Source organism: Salvelinus fontinalis, chromosome 9 (assembly GCF_029448725.1).
Source record: "Salvelinus fontinalis isolate EN_2023a chromosome 9, ASM2944872v1, whole genome shotgun sequence".
Classification (NCBI taxonomy): Eukaryota; Metazoa; Chordata; class Actinopteri; order Salmoniformes; family Salmonidae; genus Salvelinus; species Salvelinus fontinalis.
Genome location: NC_074673.1, coordinates 32,569,004 through 32,594,295, shown reverse-complemented (window position 1 = coordinate 32,594,295; position 25,292 = coordinate 32,569,004). Strand labels below are relative to the sequence as shown.

The 25,292-nt window shown below is 40.9% G+C and overlaps 2 protein-coding genes across 2 annotated transcripts; one reads left to right on the top strand and one right to left on the bottom strand.

Annotated features, from left to right (window-relative positions):
* The first annotated feature begins 8,663 nt into the window (after nt 1-8,663).
* On the top strand, nt 8,664-13,127 carry ankrd34c (ankyrin repeat domain 34C). Its single transcript, XM_055934126.1, has 2 exons — nt 8,664-9,002; nt 10,344-13,127. The coding sequence occupies exon 2, from the start codon at nt 10,406-10,408 to the stop codon at nt 11,969-11,971; it is 1,566 nt and encodes a 521-aa protein (XP_055790101.1). The 5' UTR covers nt 8,664-9,002; nt 10,344-10,405; the 3' UTR covers nt 11,972-13,127.
* Nucleotides 12,769-24,018, bottom strand: si:ch211-107o10.3 (uncharacterized protein LOC407663 homolog). Its single transcript, XM_055934127.1, has 7 exons — nt 23,755-24,018; nt 21,940-22,080; nt 21,650-21,841; nt 17,349-17,510; nt 15,562-15,678; nt 15,154-15,358; nt 12,769-14,980 (listed from the first exon to the last, which is right to left on the bottom strand). The coding sequence occupies exons 1-7, from the start codon at nt 23,828-23,830 to the stop codon at nt 14,884-14,886; spliced, it is 990 nt and encodes a 329-aa protein (XP_055790102.1). The 5' UTR covers nt 23,831-24,018; the 3' UTR covers nt 12,769-14,883.
* Between the last annotated feature and the right edge of the window lie 1,274 nt (nt 24,019-25,292).

The following is a 25,292-nucleotide window of genomic DNA, read 5'->3' as shown; positions in this document are numbered from 1 at the left end:
GAACTTATCTTCTGCAGCAGAGGTAACTCTGGGTCTTCCTTTCCTGTGGTGATCCTCATGAGAGACAGTTTCATCATAGCACTTGATGGTTTTTGCGACTGCACTTGAAGAAACTCTCAAAGTTCTTTACATTTTCCGCATTGACTGACCTTCATGTCTTAAAGTAATTATGGGCTACCGTTTCTCTTTGCTTATTTGAGCTCTTTGAGCTCTACCGTTTCTCTTTGCTTATGGACTTGGTCTTTTACCAAATAGGGCTATATTCTGTATACCAACCCTACCTTGTCACAACACAACTGATTGGCTCAAATGCATTAAGAAAGAAAGAAATTCCACAAATTAACTTTTAACAAGGCACACCTGTTAATTGAAATGCATTCCAGATGACTATCTCATGAAGCTGGTTGAGAGAATGCCAAGAGTGTGAAAATCTGTCATCAAGGCAAAGGGTGGCTATTTGAAGAATCTAAAATCTAAAATATATTTGGATTTTTATAACACTTTTTTGGTTACTACATGATTCCATATGTGTTATTTCATAGTTTTGATGTCCTCACTATTATTCTCCAATGTCAAAAATAGTAAAATTACAGAAAAACCCTTGAATGAGTAGGTGTGTCCAAACTTTTGACTGGTACTGTATATGTTTGACCATGAACTTTTACAATCTAAGGTAACACGAGGTAACTTAGTCTCCTCAACATGTTCATTACCAGATTTTGCTGAGGTGTAGATATCAGGGAATGATTTGTACCGAATACAATGCTCTTAGTTTTAGAGATGTTCAGAACCAATTTATTACTGGCCACCCATTCCAAAATAGACTGCAACTCTTTAAGGGTTTCAGTGACTTCAGTAGCTGTAGTTGCTGATGCATATATGGCTGAATAATCAGTATACATGGATACACATGCTTTGTTCAATGCCAGTGGCAGGTTAATGGTAAAAATAAAAAAGTAAAGGGCCCAGAGAGTTGCCCTGCGGTATGCCACACTTTACATGTTTTGATATTAGAGAAGCTTCCATTAAAGAAAACCCTCTGAGTTATATTATATAGATAGCCCTGAATCCATGATATGGCAGAGCCATAACACAGAAGATCTCAACAACAGGTTATGGTCAATAAGATCAAAGGCTGTACTAAAATCTAACAGTACAGCTCCCACAATCTTCTTATTATCAATTTCTTTCAACCAATCATCAGTCATTTGTGTCAATGCAGCACATGTTGACGGCCCTTCTTTGTAAGTATGCTGAAAGTCTGTTGTTAATTTGTTTACAAAGAAATAGCATTGTATTTGGCCAAACACAGCTTTTTCCAACAGTTTGCTAAGGGCTGGCAGCAAGCTGATAGGTCTGCTGTTAGAACCAGTAAAGGCCGCTTTACCACTCTTGGGTAACGGAAAGACTTTGGCTTCCCTCCAGGCCTGGGGACAAAAACTTTCCTATAGTCTCAGATTAAAGATATGACAGATAGGAGATACAATAGAGTCAGCTACCATCCTCAGTAGCTTTCCATTTAAGTTATCAATGCCAGGAGGTTTGTCATTATTGATCTTCAACAATATTTTTTTCTCTTCCACCACACTTACTTTACAAAATTCAAACTTACAATTATTTTCTTTCATATATTTTTTTTAACGCTTGAATACGATGGCTCACTGTTCATTGTTGCCATTTCCTGCCTAAGTTTGCCCACTTTGCCAATTAATTATTTAAATAATTGGCAACATCAAATGGTTTTGTGATGAATAACCCAACTGATTCGATGAAAGATGGAGTTGAATGTCTTTCTGCCCATAATTTTATTTAAAGTACTCCAAAGTTTTTTTCCATCTTTCTATATATCATTGATCTTGGCTTCATAATACAGTTTCTTATTTTTGTTGAGTTTAGCCACATAATTTCTTAATTTGCAGTAAATCAGCCAGTCAGATGTGCAGCCAGACTTATTAGCCAATACTTTTGCACCATCTCTTTCAACCATACTGTTTTTCAATTCCTCATCAATCCATGGAGCCTTATAACAGTTCTAACAGTGAGTTTCATAACAGGTGCATGTTTATAAATAATAGGAAGAAGCGATTTCATAAATTCATGAAGTGCAGTGTCTGGATGATCCTTATTAAATCAAACCAGATCAACAAATATTTGTAACATCATCCAAATAAGAGTCACAGCAAAATATTTTGAATGATCTCTTATACACTATTTAAGGCCCAGCCTTTGGAACATTGGCTTTCCTGGATATAGCCACTATATTGTGATCACTGCATCCAATGGGTACGGATACAGCTTTAGAAGAAAGGTCTACTGTATTAGTAAAAATGTGATCAATACATGTGGATGATCTTGTTCTTGTAGTGTTTGTAAACAACCTGGCAGCATGCCATATACTAAACTCAGCAAAAAAAAGAAAAGTCCCTTTTTCAGGACCCTGTCTTTCAAAGATAATTCGTAAAAATCCAAATAACTTCACAGATCTTCATTGTAAAGGGTTTAAACACTGTTTCCCATGCTTGTTCAATGAACCATAAACAATTAATGAACATGCACCTGTGGGACGGTTGTTAAGACACTAACAGTTTACAGACAGTAGGCAATGAAGGTCACAGTTATGAAAACTTAGGACAGGACGGACAGCTGATTGTTCTCGCAGTGGCAGACCACGTGTAACAACACATGCACAGGATCGGTACATCCGAACATCACACCCGCGGGACAGATACAGGATGGCAACAACAACTTCCCGAGTTAGACCAGGAATGTACAATCCCTCCATTAGTGCTCAGACTGTCCGCAATAGGGTGAGAGAGGCTGGACTGAGGGCTTGTAGGCCTGTTGTAAGGCAGGTCCTCACCAGACATCACCGGCAACGATGTCGCCTTTGGGCACAAATCCACCGTCGCTGGACCAGACAGGACTGGCAAAAAGTGATCTTCACTGATGAGTCACGGTTTTGTCTCACCGGGGGTGATGGTCGGATTCGCGTTTATCGTTGAAGGAATGAGCGTTACACCGAGACCTGTACTCTGGAGCGGGATCGATTTGGAGTTGGAGGGACCGTCATGGTCTTAGGCGGTGTGTCACAGCATCATCGGACTGAGCTTGTCGTCATTGCAGGCAATCTCAACGCTGTGCGTTACAGGGAAGACATCCTCCTCCCTCATGTGGTACCCTTCCTGCAGGCTCATCCTGACATGACCCTCCAGCATGACAATGCCACCAGCCATACTGCTCGTCAATCCCATTGTGCCTGTCTGGGACCTGTTGGATTGGAGGGTGAAGGTTAGGTCCATTACCCCCCAGAAATGTCCGGGAACTTGCAGGTGCCTTGGTGTAAGAGTGGAGTAACATCTCACAGCAAGAACTGACAAATCTGGTGCAGTCCATGAGGAGGAGATGCACTGCAATAGTTAATGCAGCTGGTGGCCAGACCAGATACTGACTGTTACTTTTGATTTTGACCCCCCCTTTGTTCAGGGACACATTATTCAATTTCTGTTATGTCACATGTCTGTGGAACTTCTTCAGTTTATGTCTCAGTTGTTGAATGTTGTTGTGGTCGTACAAATATTTACACATGTTAAGTTTGCTGAAAATATACACAGTTGACAGTGAGAGGACGTTTCTTTTTTTGCTGAGTTTATAATGAGTTATAAAGGGTTAACTAAGTATGGTTCTCAATCAGAGACAACGATAGACAGCTGTCCCTGATTGAGAACCCTACCCGACCAAAACATAGAAATATAAATAATAGAACTAAAGAACATAGAATACCCACCCCAAATCACACCCTGACCAAACCAAATAGAGACATAAAATGGATCTCTAAGGTCAGGGCGTGACAATGGAATGGCATCAAACACCTGGAAACCATGTGGTTGATATATTTGACACAATTACACTGATTCCTCTCCAGTCATTACCATGAGCCCATTCTCCCCAATTAAGGAGACACCAATCTCCTGTATCAAGCCCCCCTGTCACGTTCTGACCTTAGTTCCATTGTTATGTCTTTGTTATAGTTTGGTCAGGGCGTGAGTTGGGGTGGGCATTCTATGTTGTTTTTCTATGTTTTGTTCTGTTGTTCTATTTCTATGTGTTTGGCCTAGTATAGGTCTCAATCAGAGGCAGCTGTCAGTCGTTGTCTCTGATTGGGAGCCATATTTAGGTAGCCTGTTTTCCTTTGTGTTTTGTGGGTGGTTGTTTCCTGTGTCTGTACCATACGGAACTGTTTCGATTTTCGTTTGTGCATTCACTTTGTTATTTTGTATTTTTGTAGTGTTCAGTTTTATATATTAAAATGGACACTTACCACGCTGCACATTGGTCCGATATCTCTTACTCCTCGTCAGAAGAAGAGGAAAGTCGTTACACCCCCTCTGTTTAGAGGCAGATCAGCACATTTACTTTTTTTATTTTTATTTTTATTTATTTTTATTTTTTATCCCATTTTCTCCCCAATTCTCGTGTTATCCAATCGCTAGTAATTACTACCTTGTCTCATCGCTACAACTCCCATACGGGCTCGGGAGAGACGAAGGTCGAAAGCCATGCGTCCTCCGAAGCACAACCCAACCAGCCGTACTGCTTCTTAACACAGCGCGCCTCCAACCCGGAAGCCAGCCGCACCAATGTGTCGGAGGAAACACCGTGTACCTGGCCCCGTGGCTGGCGCGCACTGCGCCCGGCCCGCCACAGGAGTCGCTGGAGCGCGATGAGACAAGGATATCCCTACTGGCCAAACCCTCCCTACCCCGGACGACGCTATGCCAATTGTGCGTCGCCCCACGGACCTCCCGGTCGCGGCCGGCTGCGACAGAGCCTGGGCGCGAACCCAGAGACTCTGGTGGCGCAGTTAGCACTGCGATGCAGTGCCCTAGACCACTGCGCCACCCGGGAGGCCCCAGCACATTTACTTTAATAGAAAGATCTGTCTCTATGTCATAAGATGGCATCTGAGCAGAATTACAATTTCAACGGTCTCACTCAGTTTCACTCATGTTGATCTTGGTTTATTATGAAAAGGGCCAAGCTAAACTAGTAGAGAGATCTAACCTGTACATTTTGACTTTGGGATAAGCCTCACTGTCTCCTAGCATTAGATGAGATTCCACTCCATAAGACTGCATCTTGAGGGACCCTCCATATGTCTTGGGATTTCATACTGCATGTTGTGTCTTGTCTAATTAAAACAAAATAAACTCTCAAATGTCTTCATTTTGAAAAATGCTGTTCCATTTATATCCAGCTTGAACTTTTCATAGATATCATCCATTAATAGACCCTCTATTATTTTATCCCACCGTGAAGCATCACACAGTGTCAGAGACGAGAGAAAAAAGGTTATATTTAGAAGGAGCCAGTGCAGCAGGTGCGGTGTAAGATATCTGAAAATGGAAACTGCCTCCATGGGGGACAGCGCTTATTCTCTCTGCTTTTATTATTTATTTCCCCTTTAATATTCTGCTGACGACAGCAGCGTTGGGGCAAAGATCATATGGAGACTGCTTATGTCATTGTAGTTCCCATGTTAATGAATGTGCATCGACCGGTAAGCTTGGGGAATATGGCTTTGCCCTGTGTTCTGATCCCCACTCCATAATCTCCCTTCCTGGAGTGGCACCAGTGTGGATAGACTAGCCCAGGGGTTGGCAACCCCGTTCCTGGAGTGGCACCAGTGTGGATAGACTAGCCCAGGGGTTGGCAACCCCCTTCCTGGAGTGGCACCAGTGTGGATAGACTAGCCCAGGGGTTGGCAACCCCGTTCCTGGAGTGCCGCAGGTACTACATGATTTGTTCAAACTAGGCACCACACCTGACCAAATTAGCTAATTGATCAGTTCAGTGATTGCTTAAATTCAACACACCTGGTCTTCGGCACTCCCGGACCAGGGTTGTCTACCCCTGGACTAGCCTCACAATGATACAGACTGTCCTATTTCAGCCACAGGAGGTTATTGGCACCTTTATTCGGTAGAACGGACTTGTGGTAATGACTAGAGCGGAATCAGTTGAATGGAATCAAATACGTACATCAAACACATGGTTTCCATCCATTCTCCCCTCAGCAGCCTCCTGTGATTTCAGCAACTACATTATTCCCAACATCATGGCATGTCATATGCCTATTCTTAATCAAACTGAAGCATTCAGTGTAACTGCAATCCATCCAATAATTGTAAATATAACAACAATTTATAATTGAAATACAGTATGTTGCACAATATCATATCCCAGGCCACTTGCTCAAATAAACTGAGATAACACCTTATCAGAATTTTAAATAGAAATATAGAATAAGACAATGCATTTCTTACAGCGTCCCTGTTAACACCCACCAACAAAGCTCATTTCTTGTTGCTTGACAACACAGGGTTGCAATCCATTATATTTTACCAAATGTTTACTTCTCAGAGACTTCGAGACAATGCCCTTCCCTTGGATTACCTCTCTCTGTTTAAGTGGTGTATGTACCAAAAACCATGTGGAATGTTCCTATACAGAAAAGCCAGACAGTCATAATGACTTTCTGTTAGTTCCTGGGATGAACACAAAACATGGAAGGAAGTAGGGGACTCCTTGCTGTTCCATAAACCACCTCTCCCTTGTGCCTTCCTGGTAAATAACAACATTTCCCAGGAGTCTGCCAAATAATCACTAGTTGGGGGGGGGGGGGGGGGGGGGGTCACTGGCGTCCTTGACTGTTGAAGTCCTGCAACAGCAGAGTAGTGTTTGGGTGGGTATTAAAGTGATTAGTCCATCTCCTTTGAGGAGAGCTGCTCGGGTCATACGGGCTAATGATCAATGGGCTTTGGGATTCTTTGTGCAAATGGAAAACATCATCAACAAATACATTTGGTTAAATGACTGAAGAGCCCTCCTGTTTCTTGGTGCAATGTTATTGTTCTGATTACCTGTTCCTTGCAAAGCTGAGAACTCCATCGCTCTCTGCTGTCTCATAGCAACCTACAAATAGAAATGTCCCTATTAGGTGGTATGGCTGTGATGGCTGGAACAAGTTTTGGCCTCTTTAATTGTGCTGTAAACATGTCCTGTTTTCAAGATTTTGCAATAGAATACATTTGTTCTCGAGTTCAGGAGGGCTAAATATTGCAACCAATTGACAATTTTGATGTCTTGGGCATACGGGCACCCTCATATGATTAGGCTACACACTAAAAACAAATCGTTCTATATAGTGCCAAATAAGGGTTCTTTGGCTTGTAACCATAGAGGAACCCTTTTAGGTGGTGCTATATTTTTTGTTTCAGCATGACAATGCCCCCATGCACAAAGCGAAGTCCATACAGAAATGGTTTGTCAAGATCGATGTGGAAGAACTTGACTGGCCTGCACAGAGCCCTTACCTCAACCCCATTGAATACCTTTGGGATGAATTGGAACGATGACTGTGGGCCTAATTGCCCAACATCAGTGCCCGACCTCACGAATGCTCGTGGCTGAATGGAAGCGAGTCCCCACAGCAAAATTCCAACATCTCGTGGAAAAGTGGAGGCTGTTGTAGCAGCAAAGGGGGGACCAACTCCATATGAATGCCCATGATTTTTGAAGGAGATGTTTGACGAGCAGGTGTCCACATACTTTTGGTTATGTAGTGTATATAGCACCAAAAAAGTGTTACGCTATGGTTGCAAACTTTTTGGGGCTATATAGAACCCTTTATGGTAAATGGATCTATAAAGAACCTTTATCTCAAAAGGTTCTTTGAAGAACCATACAGGGTTTTTAATTCTGGTTTAATAGCCATATTATTTTGTTAAAATTCCATAGGTTTTATGATTGTGTTTATTAACAAGTTGAATCAGGTTTGCTACGTCTAGAATGTCTGGGGGTCCCTGAGGAGAGAATTGAGAACTACAGACTCAGTCAACAGTTCACAATTGACACAAGGCCATTCGTGAGACTTACACAAGACACCATCACTGGCCATAGTCATAACATATAATAACATAACAGATTAGATCAACTAGAATGACACTCTCACTGCATGGTTTCACAAAAAGAGCTGTGAACAAACCACACCCGCAAATATTTGAATGAGCCACTGCCCCTACATTTTAATTATCACTAAAAGAGGAAAGAACCCTTTATTGAACTGCAAAGAACCATTGAAGTGATCAAAGGGACCTTTGGATCAGTATGGTTCCACACAGAACCAACACCCTTCCCAAAGAACCCTTGTGGAACCCTCAATCAGCACACGATTTTTGCTTCTGTCCATTTGGAGAGGTATAGCTAAGACATGTTCTTGAAACAGTGTTTAAAATGCACTGTAGTTGTAAGTGTACAAAAACGTTTTCTGGGCACCTGAGAATATAAAGAAAAGTAGGACAGAGATAAGTGACAGCCACCTCTCTGGAGCAACATCTGTCATGTTAATGTGAATGATCATTTGAAACTGTAGGCTATATACTTCCAGTGTACACAAATATTCAATTATACTTTGATGACCTTTATATATACTGAATCTTGATTCTCCCTATCTTGTGGGAGTGGGATATAGGCTAAGCCATTAAAAAATGTCATTATAAACATGTTATGAAACTGTGAACCGCTCCATTTTATTGGAAGGTAGAATTGGTTTGTTTGTGTGCTGTAGACATGAAAAATGTGACAGGTTCTCACCAGAAGCAATCTTTATTTTTGTCGACTCTGACGTCAAGAAAATGCACGTTTCATTCACCAGGCAAAACAAAGTTATTTATACATCCAGTAGCTTGAGGTTGTGATTCTTGCGCAGTGAAAGGAATGCCGCCTATTGGACTGATCTATTGCGTTTCCATAACAAAAGCGACCAGCATAATGCGCTATGGTGCAAGAGCTCTTAACCTAAACTAGGACAGTATTTGAGAACCTCCGAATAAATTCAGGGTCTATAACGAAGAACCATTTGAAAACTTTTATTTTCATTATGTTTCAGGGTAGGTAATGATAAAACATTGGGGGCACCTTTGAATATGACAAGCCTGGATCAGGTAAGATACATGGTTGAATGACAGTTAAACCTTCTTGATATTTTGTATAAAAACTTGTGGATGAATGCAGATTATGTATGTTTTTAGCAAGAAACAATCAACATTAATATACCATTCATGTAATTTCATACTAACATTGTATAGACCACACACTTTTTGAGAAGCCTACTATGATTCGATCATTTAAGATAGTTTAGCTAATATGAAACGTGAGGAGCATATAGCCAACACCTTAAATTTAAGTCCTTTTTAGGCTACTTCTGTTGATAATGTTTTATTTTAATGACACACGGGGATCATAGTAGATTACAAGTGTATAAAAAAATGTAGGTTACATTGTGCAACAGATTATGAATTGTGTAGTTAAAACGTTTTCTATCAGACGCGCGTCTAACAAGTTATCCAAAATGAGGACCATGGACAGCGACGCGCTATAGACTATTCTAAGCGATCGCGCGAGGATGATGGTAATACATATTCATTCGATCATGCACATGAGGTAGCCTACACTAAGACGCATCTTACTTGTCATCGAGCCTTGTAAGAAAAAAATAGCAAAGTAGATGTTTTTGCTGTAGGCATACTCTTTTATGCTATGCATAGGATGTGAACGTTCATGGTGAGGCTGTTTTCTTCTACAACCATATGATTATCTCCATATGTCATGTTCTATATTTTTGGTATTTTATTATCTAAAGAACTAATTCATTTATAGTCTTGGATCTGGGATTAATTGGTCAATTACAGAGCAACAACAAAAAAAGTTAAAATACTAGGCTAATGTTGTCCATCTCCATCTAGCAAGCAATACATTCAAGATAAATGGCTTGATTTAAATACAGAACGTTTAGCCTACATATAGCCTATAACGCACATTCTTCCATCTAACTTATGTTTTACACAGGGTGATGGAAGTTTACAGAAGATACACGTGACAAGATTAGGCCCCTAGAAAAAGAAAAGGAAAGCCGCACACTCTAGGAGCTCAGATGCAATAATTGTATAACCAACGTTCCCGACAGCCAAGCTGTCTTCATCAGGCTATATATAAAGGTTAGGATCCGATTCATGAAATTATATTTTTTTCATTGCTACAATCAGTTTCATGTTTTGACAATAACGCTACCTAAATAGGTTTAAAGTTTCGTCCACAACTGCCATACCTGTCCATGTCTTCAAAAGTGATTTTTGTTGAACACAGACTGCCTCCTGGTGGTAGTCTTGAGAGTCTTGGAAATGATCCATTGTGATGACTCCGTGTGTGATAATACTAGATGAATCATTAAGCAGACCTATAGATTGAACAAAATATAATGCAATAAATCAATACTTTGTTTGAAGGGTTGCAGGTTGTGACTGCCTTTCACCACTGAGGGAGGGCGCTATCTGTGGTTGTCTTGGCAATGATGGCAGACATACTGGAGCTGCGGACAGACGGGAACTCGCTTCTGAAGGCGGTATGGCTCCGACGCCTGCGGCTCACCAGGCTCTTGCTTGAGGGGGGTGCCTATATTAATGAGAGCAACGAGCGAGGAGAGACACCGCTCATGGTGGCCTGCATGTCCAAACACAGTGACCCGCAGAGTGTCAGCAAGGCAAAGCTGGTCAAGTACCTGCTGGATAATAAGGCTGATCCCAACATCCAGGACAAAGCAGGCCGGACAGCCCTGATGCACGCCTGCAGCCAGAGGGCGGGGCATGAGGTGGTGTCCCACCTGTTGACCAACGGGGCTGACCCAAGTCTCGAAGACAGGAGCGGGGCTTCTGCTTTGGTCTATGCAGTCAATGCAGATGATAAGGAGACCCTAAAGGTTCTCCTAGATGCATGTAAAGCCAAGGGCAAAGAAGTAATCATTATCACCACAGACAAGTCACCCTCTGGCACCAAAACCACCAAGCAGTACCTTAATGTCCCCCCTTCCCCAGAGCTAGAGGATAGGTGCTCCCCTGCATTCTGCACCACTCCCTCTGACATTGAGCTGAACACCTCCCCCTCATCTAACTCAGCAGAGCAGCACAACACTATCTTCAGTTTCCAGACAAAGTTGAAAACATCATCCAGCACAGCAGCAAAGCTTCCCAATGGGCCAACCTCTCCCACACGGCGACCAGCCAACCCCAAGCGTGCTCGTTTACCCCAGCTGAAGCGTCTGCAGTCAGAGCCGTGGGGGCTGATCGCTCCCTCCGTCCTGGCTGCAGCTGCGGCTCACGAGGAGAGTAAGAGAGCCACCTCTGATGAGGTTGTCACAGGCGTCAATGGACTTGCTCTGTCCAAGAGATCGACCATGTCTCGACAAAACAGTGTGGATGGCAAGGATGTGTTGTTCCCACAAATGTCATCCTCATTGTCTGTCCCTCTAACTTCCAAATCGGCCTATGAGAGGTCTCTGTGTCAGCACCAGCCCCTGGCCCGGCGTAGCACCGTCCCTGCAGACCAGGACAGTAGCAGCAACAGTGTGCCAGCCAGCTTGAGAGACCCGGTCTACAGGAGACGGCTGGGCACTGACCACTATGACTCAGACTCCCAGCTGTACTCAGACTCTTGCATGCTCGACTCTCCTAAGGTTCCTCTAGAGAGAAGGAAACTCAACACATCTCCGTTAGCCATGCTGACCAGCTCCAGGGAGTCCCTAGACAGCAATGCCAGCACGTCATCTCCTAGCACAGCACGTCGCCGCGCACCAGGCCTCTTGGAGAGGCGAGGCTCGGGGACTCTGCTGCTGGACTACATTTCCCATACCCGGCCTGGCCATCTACCCCCACTGAACGTCAACCCCAACCCTCCTATCCCAGACATTGGAGCCAGCAGCAAGCCCTCGTCCCCTCTTGCCTCAGGTTTCATATCAATAGCTCCAGTAGCACCAAACTCACCAAAGAGAGGCCAGCTCAAGTCAAAAAAAAAACTTGTAAGGAGGCACTCTATGCAAGTGGAGCAAATGAAGCAGCTCTCTGCTTTTGAGGAGCTGTAGTGGACTCATTGTTTGTAGATGTAGCAATGTTCACAACATAAAATAAGGCTAACATTTCTAAAGGAAATTTTGCTAAATGGAATTTCAACTTTTCCTCTTAGAAAACCAGTGGAACATGGATATAACTTGCTTACCAGTATAAAGTTGTAAATGTTATGGATGCTCTTAGAATATTAGCACCACCTATTAAATGTTACAGGTTAGACACTAGCAACATCTAAAGCATGGCTCCTCTAACCGTGTTCCTGAAAAGCTACCCTCCTGTAGGGTTTCGCTAAACTGATTCTGTGTATCAACCAGCTAATTATTAGAATCAGGTGCGCTAAATTACAGTTAGAGCAAAAAGGACGGTAGCCCTCCAGGAACAGGGTTGGCTGAGAGATAAAAAATTATTTGAAAATCATAACAATTATTTGACTTCAAGTATATGAAAAATAATCTTGGTCGGCACATCAAATCCCTTAGATGTGCAATCCTAAGAAAACATAGGAGGTACATGTATAGCCAACAAGTCATCTGGTTGTATAGAACGTTGTTATTAGTGCAACATGCAGATAGGGGGTATGTTGTAGCTTTAGTATTAAATTGAGGTTGATTGTTTTGTAGCAAACTTGTACACAGTGCCTTCCAGACAAATTATCGGAAAAGAGGGTGGATCAAAAAGTAATTTATCGTTCATAATGCAACCACAAGATGTTTTGTTTTAGTGCCGTTGGTTTAATGCCCAATATGAAAGGCTCAGAGTATAAACAAACCATGTATGACTTATATGCCTTAGCTAAGTACAATTTAAGAGATTACGTAAATCAGCACTTTATTATCGTAGGTTTTAAATTACCCAAGAGAAAAATGTATGTTGTTTCTCTAAATGTTTTGTAGATATAGCACATGTATTTTCATACATCAGTTCCAGGACAAGACAACATAATATGTGTATACTACAAACGTACGTAAATACAGACTTAGTGAACCTTGTTCCCCTAGAATAGAATTTACACTTATGGCAATTGAAGTAAATGTTCATACAGCTTCCATGTAACTTAACTATGAGACATTCATTCTGTTTAAAAGGCTCACGTTAACATATTTCGATGCATAGTATTTTTGTATGTAGTTTGCTGTGTATTCTAAATAAATGTCTCTAAAGCAAATGTTATTCAACAGTTTCTTACTGAATGCAATGAGGTTTGGATGCATTTCACAGTCCATCATCAGATGGTAATACAGTTGAAGTCGGTTTACATACACCTTAGCCAAATACATTTAAACTCAGTTTTTCACAATTCCTGACATTTAATGCTAGTAGAAATCCCCTGTCTTAGGTCAGTTAGGATCACCACTTTATTTTAAGAATGTGAAATGTCAGAATAATAGTAGAGAGAATTATTTCTTTCAGCTTTTATTTCTTTCATCACATTCCCACTGGGTCAGAAGTTTACATACACTCAATTAGTATTTGGTAGCATTGCCTTTAAATTGTTTAACTTGGGTCAAACATTTCGGGTAGCCTTCCACAAGCTTCCCACAATAAGTTGGGTGAATTTTGGCACATTCCTCCTGACAGAGCTGGAGTAACTGAGTCAGGTTTGTAGGCTTCCTTGCTGGCACACGCCTTTTCAGTTCTGCACACACATTTTCTATAGGATTGAGGTCAGGGCTTTGTGATGGCCACTGCAATACCTTGACTTTGTTGTCCTTAAGCCATTTTGCCACAACTTTGGAAGTATGCTTGGGGTCATTGTCCATTTGGAAGACCCATTTGCGACCAAGCTTTAACTTCCTGACTGATGTCTTGAGATGTTGCTTCAATATATCCACATAATTTTTCTCCCTCATGATGCCATCTATTTTGTGAAGTGCACCAGTCCATCCTGCAGCAAAGCACCCCCACAACATGATGATGCCACCCCCGTGCTTCACGGTTGAGATAGTGTTCTTCGGCTTGCAAGCCTCCTCCTTTTTCTTCCAAACATAACAATGGTCATTATGGCCAAACAGTTCTATTTTTGTTTCATCAGACCAGAGGACATTGCTCTAAAAAGTACGATCTTTGTCCCCATGTGCAGTTACAAACCGTAGTCTGGCTTTTTTTATGGCGGTTTTGGAGCAGTGGCTTCTTCCTTGCTGAGCTGCCCTTCAGGTTATGTCGATATATAGGACTCGTTGTTACTGTGGGTATAGATACTTTTGTGCCTCTTTCCTCCAGCATCTTCATAAGGTCATTTGCTGTTGTTCTGGGATTGATTTGCACTTTTTGCACCAAAGTACATTCATCTCTAGGAGACAGAACACGTCTCCTTCCTGAGCGGTATGATGGCTGCGTGGTACCATGGTATTTATATTTGCGTACTATTGTTTGTACAGATGAACGTGGTACCTTCAGGAGTTTGGAAATTGTTCCCAAGGATGAACCAGACTTGTAGAGGTCTACAATTTATTTTCTGAGGTCTTGGCTGATTTCTTTTGATTTTCCCATGATGTCAAGCAAAGAGGCACTGAGTTTGAAGGTAGGCCTTGAAATACATCCACAGGTACACCTCCAATTGACTCAAATTATGTCAATTAGCCTGTCAGAAGCTTCTAAAGCCATGACATACTTTTCTGGAATTTTCCAAGCTATTTAAAGGCACAGTCAACTTAGTGCATGTAAACTTCTGACCCACTGGAATTGTGATACAGTGCATTATAAGTGAAATAATCTGTCTGTAAACAATTGTTGGAAAAATTATTTGTGTCATGCACAAAGTAGATGTCCTAACCGACATGCCAAACTATAGTTTGTTAACAAGACATTCGTGGAGTGGTTGAAAAACGAGGTTTAATGACTCCAACCTAAGTGTATGTAAACTTCTGACTTCAACTGTATGTCAACATTCTAAAGGCTAGGCCAGTCCTAGTGGTAACCAGGTCCATCATGCCAGACCAACCATGGAGGCACTCAGGTCCCACAGCTTCTTGGCAGCTGCATCATCCTGGCCCTGAATGGCCACAGTTTTTGGGGCGCAGTCACTGTAGCCAGGACAGAAAACAAGATTCCAAACACACACACAAAGTTAATGACACACAACGAATGTGTCCTAGTATTAATCTTACCTAGATCCATATTCTGTAAGCATGCAGTGTAACACCCACCGTGAAAATAAGTTAAGGTTGGACAAAAACAAGCTCTAATGGTATCTGACCTGTAGTAGAGTCCACTGACATCTGCCAGGCTTTCTTCTACAGCACAGTGGATGGTGGTCTGGGCTCCCTCTCTAGGGGACTTGAGCCAAAAACCAAGAGTCTTGTAGATGGCTCTTTTCCACAGGGGCATGGTGGGCCAGAAGTGCCGACCAAGCTCAGTCCAGATGACTCCAGGATGGAGGCTATATGTAGTTACTCCAGTTCCTACAGTCACAGAGAAACACACACAAACACAGGTAATGTCTTCTATCAGCCTAATTCAATGCAGTGAGTCTGCAGAGACTCTATTGAAGAGAGATGCAACACACCATGTACTTCGTGCCTTTGTTATGCCAAACAGTGTTACTAACATACGTCCAAATGCATGCTGTAAAATGAAAAGATGTTGTGCAGCGGAGTTGAATTACCTTGTAGTCGTGTTGCCAGCTCCCTAGTAAAGAGCACATTAGCTAGCTTACTTTGCCGGTAGCTTTTCCATGGACTGTAATCTTTATCTAAGTTTATGTCATCAAAATAGATCTTGCCTGTTGAAAAAAAGTATTATTATTAAAAGTGGAACATAGTAAGTCACATATAGATATAATGTCAAAACATGTCTAACACTAAGCAATGAAAGCTACACTGCCTTCAGAAAGTATTCATACCACTTGACTTTAAATTTAGATTTGTTGTCACTGGTTTACACACAATACCCCATAATGTCAAAATGGAAATATGTTTTTTTAAATTATTAAAAATTAATTAAAAATCAAAAGCTGAAATGAGTCAATAAGTATTCAACCCCTTTGTTATCGCAAGCCTAAATAAGTTCAGGAGTAAAAAATTGCTGAACATGTCACATAATAAGTTGCATGGACTGTGTGCAATAATAGTTTTAAACATGATTTTTGAATGACTACCTCATCTCTATAACCCACACATACAATTATCTGTAAGGTCCCTCAGTTGAGCAGTGAATTTCAAAAACAGATTATACCACAAAGACCAAGGAGGTTTTCCGATGCTTCCCAAAGACGGGCACCTATTGTTAGATGGGTAAAAATGAAAAAAGTAGACATTGAATATCCGTTCGAGCATGGTGAAGTTAATTACACTTTGGATGGTGTATCAATACACCCAGTCACTACAATGATGCAGGTATCCTCCATAACACAGTTGCTGGAGAGGAAGGAAACCGCTCAGGGATGTGACCATGAGGCCAATGGTGAATTTAAAACAGTTACAGGAGATAGGAGAAAACGGAGGATGGATCAACAACATTGTAGTTACTCCACAACACTAACCTAATTGACAGAGTGAAAAGAAGAAAACCTTTACAGAATACAAATATTCCAAAACATGCATACTGTTTGCAACAAGGCACTAAAATAATTAACTTTTAGTCCTGAATACAAAGTGTTATGTTTGGGGCAAATCCAATACAACCCATTACTGGGTACCACTCTCTATATTTTCAAGCATAGTGGTGGCTGCATCATGTTATGGACATCATCAAGGACTGGGGAGGTTTCCAGGATAAAAATGTAACGGAATGGAACTAAGCACAGGCAAAATGCTAGAGGAAAACCTGATTCAGTTCTGCTTTCCACTAGACACTGGGAGATGAATTCACCTTACAGCAGGACAATAACCTAACACACAAGGCCAAATCTACTCTGGAGTTGCTTACCAAGAAGACAGTGAATGTTTCTGAGTGGCCAAGTTACAGTTTTTACTTAAATCTGCTTGAAAATCTATGGTAAGACCTGAAAATGATTGTCTAGAAATGATCAACAACCAATTTGACAGAGCTTGAAGAATTTTGAAAAGAATAATGGGCAAATGTTTCACAATCCTGGAGTGAAAAGGTCTTAGAGACATACCCAGAAAGACTCACAGCTGTAATCGCTGCCAAAGGTGCTTCTACAAGGTATTGACTCAGCTGTGTGAATACTTTTGTAAATGACATATTTCTGTATTTCCTTTTCAATACATTTGCTAAACTTAAAACATGTTTTCAATTTGTCATTATGGGGTATTGTGTGTAAATGTGTGAGAGAAATCTATTTAATCCATTTTGAATTCAGGCTGTAACACAACAAAATGTGACAACAATTACAGGCTAAATCATGGATTTTGTTTGGGCAATCAATCATAAATCCTATAAACACTGAATCATTGTTTTATATGGTAAATGACAAAGACAAAGTTATACCTTCTTCATGAGCTAAACTGGAGACGTTGACAATACGGCTTGGGACTGATTTCTTAAGGAGATCCAAAAGGCAATTTGTCAATAAAAAGTGGCCTAGGTGGTTGGTACCAAACTGCATCTCAAAGCCATCTTCAGTCTGCCATTTTGGACAGCTCATGATACCTATCAACAGACATAGAGAATAAAAGTTAGTCTACTCCCTGAAATGTAGTTGATAACATAGGTTCAATCAGTAAGGCTGGTCTGAATGGATAGCGCACTTAACTTAATTTAGTAAGCACAATATAATTCACATTGCTTCCTCTTCTATGGGCACAGAGGGAATTTGTATCTAATGTTTACAATCTTCTCATCAACAGCACAGCATCATGTCACTCCTCCTCCTTTACTATAAATAAGCCACGTGCAGAATGTCAGTCACCTATTACCCTATTGCCAATGAGCACAGCTGAATAGTGCAACTTTACTACGCTTACATTTACATTTAAGTCATTTAGCAGACGCTCTTATCCAGAGCGACTTACAAATTGGTGCATTCACCTTATGACATCCAGTGGAACAGCCACTTTACAATAGTGCATCTAAATCTTTTAAGGGGGGGGGGGGGGTCAGAAGGATTGCTTTATCCTATCCTAGGTATTCCTTAAAGAGGTGGGGTTTCAGGTGTCTCCGGAAGGTGGTGATTGACTCGCTTGCTAAGGGACAGATCGTAATTTACTGGGGGGGGGGGTCCAAAATAGGGAAGGGTTGTTAAACTTGTATTTGTTGCTTTGGGGAGGGTTGTGTGTTTTTTTATTGGGCACAGGGGAGTGCAGTGCGATTTTCCCCCTGGTTTACATCTGCTAGTTGCAGGTTTTACTATATAATTTCTTCCATCCTAGACAGATTTCAAGATGTTTTGGTATTTCCCATATGCTCTACGCTTTTCTGTGTGCTAACTTTACTATACCACAGGTCAGTATAGTCTACCAGTCTAACCTTCTATCCTGCCCTCGATCCATCATTCATAGTGACAACAGTGGTTAGGGGATTGTTTGTCCAGATCTGCAATAGGCTAACTAGCAATCATACCACATATAAAAACATTCAAAGCTGCATCAACGTTTTATATGAATCAACCAAAACAAATAGGAATAGCTGATAGGCAGTGAAGAGGACAGTTGCATCATTGCGAATGAATGAACAGTGAAGACATGACACACACAGATTTAAAAATCTCCTCTCATGATCTTGTTAATGGACAATACAATTACCCTACCTAGACTAGCCTAGCCGAATAATTGCATTATTATTTTCAAGTGAGTACAATATTCTAGACTACTCTAGGCTGCAGTGAAAATGTCCTTTGTAAATAAAATAACTGCGCAAAAGCCCTGTGATTTGAATGTTTCATTTGATTTGGATCAGTTGTGGATCTACTCTCAACAGTTAATAGAAAGACACAGAAAGCCACAGTAGCAGGCCAGTCTGGCTGTATTTCTACTTTTGATACTGAACACGCTGTCTGTTTTTAATCATCATGCTCCCAAGTCATCCTATAATAATGTGAACACATACGCTACCGGCAGGCCCAGTTATTCAGGAAAGCTTAACACATGCTCTGCCTCCTCTCCAATCCGAGTGGCTATTCCTCACGCACCTAGAAGCTAAAGCGTTTAATGTATTACTTTTTATATGTGGCACAATGTTTTCATCTGATTAGGCTACTTCAAAAATTCTCCTGTAGGCATGGGCATCATCCAAAATATAATTCCAGCATCCTTGACATTAACCAGGTTTCCATCCAACCTTTATATAGGAGTAAAGTAGTCTACATGTTTGATAAAACATTTCTCCGCATTCTGGGAAAGCATGCAGTTTATTAGGCTACAGATTAAATTAATTATGATGAACTTCACAGGGTGTTGTAAAAGTACACAGTGATGAGGTCGATGCTCCTTCCAATAAATATCGAGGGTCTTATTCTGGTGACATGATGATCGATGCTTGCCATTTGACAAATAATAATCGCACACTACTGTCCATAATAATCTCATCATGTAGTAAACTATACCTGCACTGTATCTGTTTGCTAGATCTCACGTGCCAATACCATAGTGGGCACATTCGCTATACCTGTACCCACGCAACATTTTTTGTGACAAAACCATGTATGTCCATAGTTGAAAATGCAATGGAAACCCATTTAACTTACATTTTTTATTTGGCACATGGGAATTTAACCTCAGAAGGTATTTTTATGTGTGCTATGTATTTATGCAGACTTTAATCTGCAACAAGTGCATTTTATACTGGGTAAGCTAACAAGGTAGGGAGGGATGTGTTTTCTGTCGGGATTGACAGTCTATTTACTGTGGTGTTGAAAACGCAAACCATGACGGTATGTTTTGTTTATTATTGTGTGGTGATTTGGCACAGAAACCTGTCGGTTGAAAATTTGTTGCATATACAGTACCATGCAAAAGTTTGGACACACGTACTCATTCAAGCGTTTTTCTTTATTTTTACTATTTTCTACATTGTAGAATAATAGTGAAGACATCAAAACTATGAAATAAAATATTTGGAATCATGTAGTAACCAGAAGAGTGTTAAACAAATCATAATATATTTGAGATTTTTCAAAGTAGCCACCCTTTGCCTTGATGATAGCTTTGCACACTCTTGGTATTCTCTCAACCAGCTTCATTAGGTAGTCGCCTGGAATGCATTTCAATTAACAGGTGTGCATTGTTAAAATTAAATTTGTGAATTATTTTTCCTTCTAAATGCGTTTGAGCCAATCAGTTGTGTTGTGACAAGGTAGGGAGGGTATACAGAAGATAGCCCTCTTTGTTAAAAGACCAAGTCCATATTATGACAAGAACAACTCAAATAAGGAAAGAGAAATGACAGTCCATCATTACTTTAAGACATGAAGGTCAGTCAATCTGGAAAATGTAAAGAACTTTGGGAAAGTTTCTTCAAGTGCAGTCGCATATCCATCGAGCGCTATGAAGAAACTGGCTCTCATGAGGACCGCCACAGGAAAGGAAGACCAAGAGTTACCTCTGATGCAGAGGATAAGTTCATTAGAGTTAACTGCACCTCAGATTGCAGCTCAAATAAATGCTTCACAGAGTTCAAGTATCGCACACATCTCAACATCAACTGTTCAGAGGAGACTGCGTAAATCAGGCCTCATGGTTGAATTGCTGCAAGAAACCACTACTAAAAGACACCAATAAGATAAGAGGCTTTCTTGGGCCAAGAAACACAAGCAATGGACATTAGACCGGTGGAAATCTGTCCTTTGGTCTGATGAGTACAAATTTGAGATTTTTGGATCCAACCGGGGTGACTTTGTGAGACACAGAGTAGGTGAAAGGATGATATCCGCATGTGTGGTTCCCACCGTGAAGCATGGAGGAGGAGGTGTGATGGTGCTTTGCTGGGGACTAGGGTTGCACATTTTGGGGAATATTCAGAGGTGGAAACTTTCCGTGGGAATTAACAGGAATATATGGGAATTAACGGGAATATATGGGAATTAATGGAAATATATCCAAATGAATATTAATACCATTTAAATGTAGATGTTTTTTGCATTGGATATATTTACCATATCATATGCTGAGAGAAACATAAACCTTTTACCTTATCATAAGTAGACATAATTGCAAATTATTAAATCCTTCCAACAGAAATAATCGTTAGCTCGACCGTCCCGCAGGGGACCCACCGATCCTGTAGAGGTTTAAGCATCTATTCTGCACCATTCCCAGAAAGTTGTGGGAAGGTTGTATGCAAAATAACTATAGGACAACCACGCTCTCACCCAGCTATAATAAACATATGGTGCTCATAACGACCAGAAGAGTGTTAAACAAATCATAATATATTTGAGATTTGAGATTCTTCAAAGTAGCCACCCTTTGCCTTGATGACAGCTTTGCACACTCTTGGCATTCTCTCAACCAGCTTCATTAGGTAGTCGCCTGGAATGCATTTAAATTAACAGGTGTGCATTGTTAAAAGTAAATTTGTGAATTATTTTTCCTTCTAAATGCGTTTGAGCCAATCAGTTGTGTTGTGACAAGGTAGGGGACGTATACAGAAGATAGCCCTATTTGTTAAAAGACCAAGTCCATATTATGACAAGAACAACTTGACATTGGTTAATGTCAAGGATGCTGGAATTATATTTTGGATGATGCCCATGCCTACAGGAGACTTTTTGAAGTAGCCTAATCAGATTAAAACATTGTGCCACATATAAAAAGTAATTAATTTAATGTGCTAGCTGAAAAGTGTCCCTCTACCTGCATTATTAATAAGGATGTCCAGTCTCTCTTCACTTTCCAGGATCTCTTTGGCTAGCTGTCGCACCGACTGTAGGGATGCTAAGTCCAACTTTTTGACAATCACATTCCCATTGCCACTCCTCTTCCTGATGCCCTCTGCAGCTTGATTGGCTCTTGTCATGTCCCTGCAGGCCAGAATAACCCTCGCCCCTGTGGCCAAACACAGAACAGACATTACACTGTGAGCTCATAAAAATCAACTGTCCAACTACAATGAACAGAGAAGAAGTTGAATACTTGTTGCTCACCCCTGCTAGCCATGTCAACTGCAGTCTCTTTCCCAATCCCAGTGTTGGCTCCGGTGATAAGGACAGTCTTCCCGTCCAGCCGGGCTGTGCTCGTACACACCCCTCCAGCCAGCCATTTACGTAGAGCAAAGAGCCCCACTCCTGTCACAATATTGTGGTAACACAATAGCATATAAAACATTTATCCAAGATTTTAAATTCATTTTTCATATGAAATTAAGCTTTAAAAGCTCAATCTGACACAATTGGCGATATTGATGTTAGGTTTCAGAAGTCCCATTCTAAAGATGCAACATCCGCCCTCTTAGCACACCAGGTGAACAAAATACATCCAGTATCTAGTCAGACGAAACGTTGACATCACAGGGCCAGAGGGAATATGATGTGATGACATCACAACACAATAACGCTAGACATCATTTCTAGGGGTAGAATTTTAAACTCAGTTTCATAGGACCTCTATGTTAAAACCTCTGATGTGATGACATCACAACAAGGCCAGACAGATTCTGATTTGATGTCATCACAACTGGGCCAGATGGAATCTGATGGGATGACATCAGAATAAGGTGAGACAGAAATCTGATTTGATGACATTAGAATAGGGCCAGACAGAATCTGACATTCATATTTCGATGGAATCTGATGTGATGACATCAGAATAGGGCAAGAGGGTGCCAGACTGCCCTGGATTATGCACTACTGCCACCATGATTACGCAAACCTGCCTTCCCTCGTCATGCGCATCAGCGATTCATTGGACTCACCTGGACTCAATCTGTGTTTCTGTACAGCATTTTGAAATATCAGCTGATCTAAGGGCTATATAAATAAATTTGATCACCTGTTTATTACCTCCCCTATATGTGTCTGTTCCCCAGCTCCGTTCCCCAGTTCTGCATTAATTGTCTGACGCTGTTCCTGTCCTGTTTTCATGTCCGTTCCAATTAAATGTTGACTCCCTGTACCTGCTTCTCTTCTCCAGCGTCAGTCCTTACAGTTCCATGAAAAGAGTGCCTTTTGCATCCCTTAACATTTTTAAGTATTTTTTATAATTCTTTTAATTTAACCTTTATTTAACCAGGTAGGCAAGTTGAGAGTTCTCATTTACAACTGCGACCTGGCCAAGATAAAGCAAAGCAGTTCGACACATATAACAACACAGAGTTACACATGGAGTAAAACAAACATACAGTCAATAATACAGTAGAAAATAAGTCTATATACAATGTGAGCAAATGAGGTGAGATACGGGAGGTAAAGGCAATAAATAGGCCACGGTGGCGAAGTAAATACAATATAGCAATTAAAACACTGGAATGGTAGATTTGACAGTATAAATTGTGGACCAATATTGCATTTTCAAAGTATGTTATATTCATTGTTTTAAAATGGTGAAACTATTAATTTATATATATTTTTATCCCCAAAAGAAAACTAATAGTCAATCATAGTGTAAAAGCAGGTTAATTAACTGTTTTTACTCTTTTTGGCCATTATTCCAAGCTTCCATTCCCCCTGTCACAAGCCGATTTATGGCTTATTTAAAGATGAACTCGTCAATATTGTTATGGTCAACCTTGCTACTTTATTTGGCATTTAATAGGCTCTTACTATAGTCATTTCATATATCTATATATCTATATAAATATAAACCTCGAGACAGGTAAAATCGTTTTTTATTAAGTTGAACATGTGCTTTTTGACAGAATGTTAAAATTAGGTGGAACGACTTTGCTACGTTACCTACGTTGTTGTTACATTTCATAAAGGATTTGTGATAATTAAAACAATAATGTTTTTTTGTTTTTTTACCTGTGACTGTGATAAGAGCGATCCCCGTCGGATATTGTACAAAATAAGTATGTATTGCTTTACCGTAGTTCTGCATGTTATCAGTTCTTTAACTGCTACTGACTGTAGAAGTAACCTCTCATTCAATATTGCTATTCCGCGAAAAGAACCAGGAGAACCTCTAGTTAATTCAACTCAAATATATCATAATCTCATACATATCAACTTTGTCGAAATAAAACCGCTTATCAATGTGACGTAATGTGCAATCAGGAAGTACTGGAAGGTCAAAGAAACAACGTGTTACAGAACGGGGGAATCCTATTGGTACATCCATTGGACCAATCATATGCTGGGTTGCCAATTGTTTCATCTACAATATTCCTCCAGCAGAGGTCACTCTACGTCCACTTACAATATACAAAATCATCAACATTATTCCAGCAGGTGAAGCTGATAGAACAAGCAGTGATAAATTATTGTTCATAGGCCGACAACCAGTGCAGGAAGTCAATCAAACCCATAAACGTGATTGATCAAACCATAGACTGTATACAAAACACCACTGAGAAGATAACATCTTTCTTGGGCCACATTTAAGCAATGCCAATGCCAGTGATTGGGGACATTGCCCTGTGTAGGGTGCTGTCTTTCGGATGGGACACTGACTCTCTGTGGTCACTAAAGATCCCATGGCACTTATCGTAGGAGTCGGGGTGTTAACCCCGGTGTCCTGGCTAAATTCCCAATCTGGTCTTCATACTGTACCATCACGGCCACCTAATCATCCCCAGCTTCAATTGGTTGATTCATCCCCCTCCTCTCCTCTGTAACTATTCCCCAGGTCGTTGCTGTAAATGAGAACGTGTTCTCAGTCAACTTACCTGGTAAAATAAATACAATTAAAAAATAAATGCAATTAATTATATAATGCCTATTGTGTGACTTATACTGGGGGACTTATACCTCTTTGATATGGAAAAACTGTTCCTAAATGTCCAGATTTGTTCTCTCTCACTGGTTTCTAGTGTTACTGTCACACCCTGATCTGTTTCACCTGTTCCTGTGATTGTCTCCTCCCCCTCCAGGTGTCGCTTATTTTCCCCAGTGTATTTATCCCTGTGTTTCCTGTCTGTTTGTGCCAGTTCGCCTTGTATGTTAGTCAAGTCAACCAGCGTGGTTTCACCATATGCCTTTTTTTTTTTTTTTTTTTTTTGCTATCCTCTTTTTGCTAGTCTTCCTGGTTTTGACCCGTCTGACTCTGGACTACTATCCTACCTGTCCTGACATTGATTCTGCCTGCCCCTCGGTACCTTTTGTACTTTGAACTGGTTTTGACCCTTTTGCATGTCCACGACCATTCTCTTACCTTACCCTATTGGATTAATAAATATTGTAAGACTCCAACCATCTGCATCTGGGTCTCGCCTTGTGTCATGATAGATACAGTATGTTTTGCCAGACTTAGATCCCTAGGGTAAGGTGTACTAAAGAGATGTGAGTGAACTGGACATTGTGTTCTCTGAAACCAGAACATAATCTTGTGTGGACTGGCAATC